General features: G+C 62.4%; 1 protein-coding gene across 1 annotated transcript; it reads left to right on the top strand.

The window, feature by feature from the left end:
• Positions 1–6,611: 6,611 nt before the first annotated feature.
• LOC129515194 (melanoma-associated antigen 8-like) lies at positions 6,612–7,622 on the top strand. Its single transcript, XM_055333965.1, has 2 exons — positions 6,612–6,721; positions 6,797–7,622. Exons 1-2 carry the CDS (start codon positions 6,612–6,614, stop codon positions 7,620–7,622), a joined length of 936 nt encoding a protein of 311 aa, XP_055189940.1.
• The last annotated feature ends 1,122 nt before the right edge of the window (positions 7,623–8,744 follow it).

Below are 8,744 nucleotides of genomic sequence, written 5' to 3'. Positions count from 1 at the left end.
TCAGGGCAGGGTCCTGGGGTCCTGGGATCGAGTCCCGCACAGGGCTCCCTGCAGGAAGCCTGCTTCTCCCTCGGCCTGTGTCTCTCCCTCCCTGTGTGCGTGCCTCTCAGGAATACAGAAATAAAATTTTTAAAAAAATATTCCATTTGTATATACCACATTCTATACTCTGTTTTAAAAATATTTTATTTTTATTTGGGAGAGTATATTTCATGAGTAAGAATGGGAGGGGCGGTGGGAGAGCAGGGAGCCCGACATGGGGCTCATCCCGGGACCCTGGGATCATGATCTGAGCTAAAGGCACACGCTTAACGAACTGAGCCAGCCAGGTGATCCTGTACTTTGTTTATCCATTGACCCACTGATGGACACTGAGGTTGTTTCTGTGTCTTGGCTATTGTGTAAAAATGCTTCTACAAACATGGGACGGGTGTGCAGATATCTTGTCAACACAGTGTTTTCATTTCAGAAATGGGCAGGGGCCAAGTGCCTGGGATGAACCTCGCCACTGGGTCCCCAGAGGGCCGGGCCCACTGTGCTCCCCCAGCTTCCTGGCAGAGGAGCCTCCCCCTCCCCAGAGCGGTCTTGCATTTCCTGCACTGACCGCTCATCCCATGCAGGGCCCCGCACATCCTGCTGTAAGTGCCTGTGAGGAGCACCAGGGGGCAGGAGGCACCGGGACAGGAGACCCTGGGGTGTGTCGGCACTGGGTGCCTGTGGGACAGGCTGTGCACCTGGTGACCGCGGCCTCTGCTTCTGCCCTGAACGTGGCTCCTGTCCGGCCCCTTGGAGCTCAAGCGCTCAGACCCCTTGCCCCCCTGCACACAGGCCAGTAGCGCCCCCTGACCGCATTCCTGGGCAGGGCAGACGTTGCTCACTTGTGACCTGGGACAGGAACAGGCCTGGGTAACACATCCTCAGCCAGAGAGCAGGACCTCCCCCCGCCCCACGCCCGGGGATCAGAAGACAAGCGTTGCCTGGTTCCCAATCTCCTCACCTGGGGAAAGCAGGTGCAAGACAGACACTAACGACTGCGGGGTCTGTGGACGCCGATGTGGACTGGGCCTTGCCCTTCTGGGCGTCACCCTGCCTAACGCACAGCAATGCTTGACCTTGCAGGGAGACTATGCCCGTGTCACCCTTGTGACCGTGCACAGGGGCAGCCTCGCGGAGCGTCCCTCGGGGGCAGGGGGAGCGGTACAATGCCCAGTCTAGCTGAGCTCCCTCCAAGGGCAAGGCTGGTGGCTTGGGCCTCAGGGTCCTCCCTGCCTTTAGTAGGAGTCCAGCTGTCTTCCAGGGAGGACATCGTGCCAACGCTCCACGACCCATGATTGCGGGACCATGGGAGTGCCGGGCACCGATGCCACCCGCAGCCTGACACGGACCCCTGCCCATGCGGCCTCATAGCAGCGCCTCAGGGTCACCATTGTTTCTACTTGGATGCCAGGCCCCGGGGCCGTGTGAGGGCAGGACCGAGTGTGTGAGGAGGGAGAGGATCGCACACTCACGGGGCTGGAAGAGTTGTGGCCCCTCGAGGGCCTCCCTGTGTTTCAGGCTTGACCCTGGCAGTCTGGCCCTTGTTTCCTAGCTGACTACTGCCCCACGTCATCCCACAGGCTCATAGCCCTGGGCAGGGCGCACGTCAGCCACCCAGCAGGCCAGCAGGTCAATTCCCCACCCAGGGGGTCTCAGGACCCACACTGCATCCACACAGGGGAGAGACCTGTTGCGCTGATTTTCAAGGGTCTTTGCCCCGAGTGGGTGTGCACCGCCCTTGCCAGGGGGCCAGGCTACGTAATCTGCTCCGGGTGGCTCTCTGTGGATTTTGTTCCCTGAAGGCCTTGCAGGCCGCTTTAGAGGCTGAGAGCGAAAGTGGTGGCCTCCTCATCCCCAGCCCCAGGGCCGAAAGCTCACACCCCGCTCCTTAGCGCACCCCCAGTGACAGGCAACCCATCACTCCTGTCTCCCTGGTCCCCGACCGCACACTGTGCTCACCCACCCAGCCTGTGACCAAGCATTTCCATCTCAGGCACGGACCCTGCTTCGCCTTCCCAACCCTGCAGATTCCTGCTGTGTGGACATGTGCGCTGCTCCTCCCCAGGGGGAGCAAGGGGGGGCTTGCCGGTCCTGCCGCCTGCTGGGCTCCTGCTCGGAGAGCCTTTGCGCTGAGGGTGCTGGGACCCACTGACCCTGCTGGGTTCCAGGGCTACGGCTACCACTGGCCGAGAGCCCGCTGCTGGGCTCGCTTACTGCAGCCGGCTTCCCTGCTCCGATGTCTGGGAGCTCTGCTGCACTCAGGCACCGTCAGTGTTCCTGTGACCCCGGGGGATCCTGAGACCACGCTGTCCCACCTAGGATTCTGCACCCGCTTCACTGTCTGAGCACCGGGCACGCAGGGCCGTCCCTCCCCGGAGCGGACTTCTAAAGGTCCGGATTCTGCGCTCTCTGCTGCTCCATCACTTTCTGGTGGAGGCTGCTGGAGCTCGCCCCCTTTTTGCTCCCCCGTATCTTCCCATGTATCGCCCCCCTTTTGCCCCCCCCATCTTCCCATGTATCGCCTCCATTTCACTTCTCCACACCTCCTGTCTTGCAGAAACTGGATGCTTTTCTCTTTGTAGAGTTGCAGCTATTCTTTTTGTAGATCTCCGGTTCAGTTCTCAGGGGTTCAGAATGATTTAGTAGCTGTCTCGCTGAATTCCGGGGACCAGAGGAACTTAGGTCTCTCAAGTCCTCCACCATTTTGGACTCCCTCCCCCCACCCCTACCCCCCACCACCACCCTGTGGTCTCATTCGACCAAATGGTTGGGGAGAAGTCATCATCTTAGCGAAACTCCTTCAAACTAAAGAAAACTATGGGCATTGTTTTCAACTAAATGTCCCACGCTCGTGCTCCTGGATGTAAATGCTAGAGGAGAAATCCACCTTGAAAGAACGCTCAAGCCAAGCACTCATATAGCAGCAAATATCCTGAATAAGTATATGCATATTCAAATTCGTAGTGAACAAAACGGACGAGAGGCGGTGCCCAGTGAACAGAAATCTGCCTTCACGTTAGAAAAATCTTTCAACCCTATTTATCTACATCAACAAAATCATGGAACTAAAAACATCTGATCACGACTGGGTATAGAAATTTCCTTTGAAAGAAATTCAACACTAGCTAATGGAAAAGGCTTCTATCAGAATACGATGAGGAAGGAATTTCCGTTTTCATTTCTGTGCAACTAAAACCTCACTTTAAAAAAAGGAAGTCTTGGGCAGATACTTGGTCCTGGAGAGCCTGGATCGAGTCCCACATCGGGCTCCCTGCGTGGAGCCTGCTTCTCCTTCTGCCTGTGTCGCTGCCTCTCTGTCTCTCTCCGTGTGTCTCATGAGTAAAGAAATAAAGCCTTAAAAAAAAAAAGAAAGAAAGAAATGAAAGTCTTGAAAAACACACACAGAATAAACAACGTCCGAACAATAAATGAGGAGAAAGCCTTGGAGGACGCTGAAGACCGCTGAGCTGGATGTTGAGTTTGGGTTGGGGATGCAGGGAACATCAGGGATGTGGGGAGGGAATGCAGCCTGCATCAATGCAGATGACAGGATTGATAGGCGGAGCAGTTTCCAACTTCTGCTTCTGCTTCCCAGCATAAATCTGGGGCAAGACCTCAGAGGACACATGACATTAGCCCTGGGGTGCTGAGAGGACACAGGGAAAGACAGGATGATTGAGGCATTGGACTCTAGAGTCTATGCAAATAACCACCTGAAATCATCTTAGTGGCAAGGAATGCCCCTTAAAAAAATCACTTAAGTAGAATATACAGAATCTACCAGAAATAGAGTAGGGAGCATCAAAGCAATTCACACAGGAAGAAAAGGTATTTTTGATAAAGTATATATATAGTCTACACGTACATGAATACACATACAGATGCATGTATCCGGTGAGCATACACGCACCTGCATGTGCCGCTGTCCGTATTACGTGATATGTACGTACATTTGCATACCAGCACACATAGTCTGCACACCTTGTACATACGCGTGCACAGGACACCCACTAGGTACCGAGGGGCGCTGTGTTTGTCCCGATGACGCAGCACGTGAGGGGGAAACTCCCTGCAGTGGGCCCCGCAATGCTGGACACCCCTAGACACCCTTGCGGCTGCTCGGCCGCCCCCGGGAAAGTAAACCCTTCACAGGACGGTTCTAAAGTCTGGCTGCTGGCCAAGGGACCCCACGGGAAGGGGCGCTTCCTCCCGGCCCCTGCCCCGGGGCTATGGGCGCCGCGGCCGCACAGCAGGCCTGTGTCCTGATGAGGGCCTCCTGGGTGAGGACTGAGAGCCCACCTGTCCCCGGACGCTGGGGGCCGCCGAACCCTGCGGTGCCCCTGCCAGCAGCCCTGGGCCGCCCCGGGACCCGCGGAGCCGGTGGGGCCCGAGCCGCAGCAACCATCCGTCAGGCGCTCAGGGACGTCGGGGCCTGAGAGGCTCGGCGTAAGGGGCGCGGACTGAGGTCTGCAGAGAGCCGGGGCCCCAGCCCGCCCGAGGCCAGGGAGGAGGACCCGCGAGAGGACCAGGGAGCCCTCCCGCCGCTGTCCTCCGACCACCGCCACGCGGAGCCCACCTGCAGCGGACGTGCCGTCAGCCCTTAGGGACCCTGGCACGGGGTCCGGATGTGACGTGGGCCGACTTCCGCCTCGGAGTTGAGAGAGAGCGGGGGGCCTCGTGTGAGGGGGGCGCAGTGGGGTCCCCTGGAAGGAGGCCAGGCCCGGGCCGGCGGCAGCCAGGCGAGCAGGTAGCCCCGGGAGGGGGCTCGGAGGGCGGGGGAGGGGCCCCGGAGGGCGGCGGGGGGTGGGGGGGCCTGTCGGGAACCCCAACAGACAACCGGGGGAGGCGGGGCCGCGGCCTGGAGCTGAGCCCTGGATGCCGGGGCCTGGGGCAGTGCCCTCGGGTCCCCGGAGGCAGGACGGGCCCGGGCCCTCCCCGGAGCGGGGTGAGGACCTGACGGAGAACGGCGGGGGTCCCCCACCCCACCTTCATGCCTCAACCCACGGCCCGCCCTCCCCGAGAGACAGAGGCACTGGGCCCCCACCTCGGGGCTGGGGGGGCGGCCCTGGGGAGGCCGGACACACGCGGCCACCCGAGAAATGCGCCTCGGGGGGTGGGGGTGGGGACCGGAGCCCACGGAGCTCAGGAGCCAGGTCCGAAGGGAGGTTTGCCGGGGCCTGAGGGGGGAGGGGCACAGGGGGTGCCTGTGGGGGCGGGGGCCCTGGAGCCCAGGACAGAGGGGACCTGGCAGGAGGTCGCCAGGGATGGGAGGCCTGGGAGGCCCCCTGGGCAGGCTGGGGACCTGCCTTCGGGCGGGCGGCCGGGGGGCCAGACTTCCACATCCGGGTCTCCAGAGAGACTGGGGGCCCTTGGCGGCAGGAGCACCGCCTCCCTGAGGGCGCAGACGGTGGACCCCCGCCCACCCTACATTGGAGGGGTGAGTGGCCCCCAAGCCAGCCCCCAGGCCCAGGAGGGGATGGCCCCGAAATCTGGGTGCCCCTCCCTGGCAGCCCTGAGAAGAGAACCCGGGGTGTGGCCCGTCCCGCGGAGCCCCTCCTCCTCTCCAGATCCCTGGGATCCGGGCGGGAGGGCCTGGGCCTGAGGGTCTGCGCTCAGGTCAGCAGAGGAGGCAGGTGCCCTGCCCTGGCCCCGGTCCCGGCCCTGGCGGGGCTCGAGGTGAGAAATGAGCGGGTGCCTTCCTCAGCAGGATCTCTGGGGACCAGGCCGCCCCGGCCGCTTGTGTGGGCCATGGGGAGAGGCGGGACGGGTGGGCCGACTGATTTCTCTGGACTTTGGCTGGTTGCGGGGTCTGGGTAGGGGCCCTTGCAAGGAAGGTGCAAAGAGGGTGGCCTCAGGGCCAGCCGGAGAGTCTTCCCACGCCTTGCGTGGGGTCCAGGTGAAGAGCGAGAGGCGCCCCATCCTGGCCCAGAGGGAAGCCGGAGCTGGGCCATCCCTCCCCTGGTGCGTGATCCGTGATCCGTGATCCCTTATTTGACGGCACAGGAGGAAGCCCCAGAGACCTTTGGCAGGCCTGCCCAGAGCCGGTCCCCTGGCTTCCTCATGGGGAGGGTCGGGGCAGCCTGGTTTTGTGGGGACACTTTGGCCTCAGGACCGCAGACAGAGGCCTGGGTCCCAGGCACTGCCAAGGGCACTGGCAGGCCAAGGAGGGGACTTGGACTGTCGGGGACCTCCCAGAGTGCGAGCCAACCTTCCTGTGTGCACTGGGGGCCCAGGGCTGGGCTGGCAGTCTGCACCCTGAGGTGCCCCCTGCTTCCCTCCTGCAGGGGCTCCAAGAACTGGCAGCGCAGCAGAGGCCTTGGTCGCCGGCACGAGGCCCTCAGGTCACAGCGTGAAGGAGGCATAGCAGGTCTGTGTCGCTGGACCTGGTGAGGTCCACGTTGTCTCTGAGCCTGGTGCCAGGGGCTCAAGTCGCCCAGCCCAACACACAGGGGCCTCCTGTGTAGCCAATCCTGATGCGGCCCGCTCTCTGCCCTGGCACGGGGCCTCTCTTGGCCCAACTGCACCCCGACCGGCCATCCCACCGCTGTCTTCAGCTTTAGCTCCACGCCCACGCCATGCCCCTGAGTCACACGAGTCAGCTCTGGAAGCTGGAAGAAGACCCGGGAGAAGCCCAGGGCCTGGTCAATGCCCAGCTGCCAGAGGCTGAGGATGAAGACGAAGTTTCGTCTCCCCCCTACCTGTGTTCCTCTTCCTCCTCCTCCCCCTCCTCCTCCTCTTGCTCCTCCCCTTCCTTGTCCAGCTCTGGCCTGTTCTTTGTGACCCCAGAGGAGGGGTCTGACACTGCCTGGAGTCCTCCCCAGAGCCCTCAGAGTGCAGGGCCCTCCCCCTGTGGCAGGGCACCTAGTGGCTGGAGCCAGGTGGAGTTTGCTGGCCCCAGTGGCCCAGAGGAGGAGATCTGGAACCCCTGGGAGGTGCCCGAATATGCGCAGCCCTCTGCCCAAGGAGGAGACCCAATGCTCATGAGTGGGGCTGACCTGGTGGGGTTCCTGCTCCGCAAGTATCTCAACAAGCAGCCCACCAGCCAGGCAGAGGTGCTGGAGGTCCTCAGCCCAGATATGCAGGATGCCTGGCCCGAGATCTGGGGTCAAGCCTGTGAGTGCATGCAGCTGGTCTTTGGCGTGGAAGTGAAGGAAGTGGATCCTATCGCACACTCCTACGCCCTGGTCACCATCCTGGGCCTCAGCTACGATGGGATGCTGAGCGGTGAGCAGGGCCTGCCCACGACCGGCCTCCTGGTGCTGCTCCTGGGGGTGATCCTCCTGGAGGGCGACCGTGCCCCCGAGCAGGAGGTGTGGGAAGCCCTGGGGGTCGTGGGGGTGTTTGCCGGCAGGCAGCACGTCATCTATGGGGAGCCCAGGGAGCTCCTCACCCACGTCTGGGTGCAGGAAGGCTACGTGGAGTACCGGCAGGTGGCGGGCAGCGACCCTGCCCGCTACGAGTTCCTGTGGGGGCCCAGGGCCCACGAGGAAACCAGCAAGCTGCGGGTCATGGAGTATGTGCTATGGGTTAATAGCAGGTGGCCGGTTTCCTCCCTGGCCCCGTTTGATGAGGAAGAGTGGGCCTGAGCCCCAGAGGCGGCCAGGCCCTTTCCAGCCTTTGGTGGGGTCGGCAGCTTCTCCCGCGGGATGGGCACGAAGGGAGGCATCCCTTCTGCTGCTGCTTCCCCGTGGGCGCCTCTGGGTCTACCTGTGTGTGTGTGTGTGTGTGTGTGTGTGTGTGTGTGTGGTTTGTTTGTGTGTTTGTGTTGGAGAAGACAGAGCACTGGGCTTTCTAGGAGTGAGTGCAGGGCCAGGGCGGCCTGGGGGCAGAAAGCAGGGTGAAAAGCCACTCTGGGGGCCTGTTGTCTTCCGCGACCCGGAGATCCAGAGCTTGGTTAACATGAGGAGGCTCTTGCACATCGTTGCTCGGATTCGGGGGATTCATCAGCTTGGGAGGCTACGTGTGTCACTGACATTCCCCCCGCCCGGACCGCCGCAGCCGCCCCCGCATCCCGAACTTCTGTACATCCCCCAGTTCAACAGTTAAGAGTTTCATCCTGTCCTGAAAACCAGCTGGCCAAGTCCACCTCCGTCCCTGTGTGGGCTCCACCCGGATCCTCATCCCAGGCAGGGCACTGGGACAGAAATGGCTTGGGAAGCAGCAAGGACGGAGGGGTCAAAGGACCGGGTCGGATCGTGCAGCCAATAAAAAGGAAAAGTCTTTTGTTCTGGCTTCCTGTGCCTCCTGGCCCGTTCATTCTGCAAGGGCCCAAGGAACCCGGACCGGTGTGCTCCGGCATGGGCCGGGCCGGCGGAAAGGACGAGAAAGGGCCCGCGGGAGGCCAGGGGAGCCCTGCTGGCGGCTCCCTCACGGCCACACAGGGCTGAGCTCTGCTCCCTGCAAGGCCCTGTGTGTGAGCAGTGAGGACACGAGGGACCCGGGGCCACGCCGCCTTCGGGGACTGTGTGTAGAGGCCGCCGGCCCGCAGGGAGGTGGGGAGGGGTGCCCTGAGGCCTGCGCCAGCCCCAAGGGGTGGAAGGGTGAGGGGGGGTCGGCCCCCGGGGAAGGCTCTGCAGGGGCCGAGGCCCTGGGGCCCGGGGTCTCCGTGGGCAGCGCGACTCCTAGTGTGCAGCTGAGGAGCGAGCAGCGGGCGGGGGACAGAGGCCGGCCTCCACTCTGCCTCCAGGTGGGGAAGCGGGGACCTGAGG

Source organism: Nyctereutes procyonoides, unplaced genomic scaffold (genome assembly GCF_905146905.1).
Source record: "Nyctereutes procyonoides isolate TBG_1078 unplaced genomic scaffold, NYPRO_anot_genome, whole genome shotgun sequence".
In the NCBI taxonomy this organism is placed as follows: Eukaryota; Metazoa; Chordata; class Mammalia; order Carnivora; family Canidae; genus Nyctereutes; species Nyctereutes procyonoides.
The sequence above is the reverse complement of the archived record's forward strand: the minus strand, read 5'-3'. Positions and strand labels throughout refer to the sequence as shown.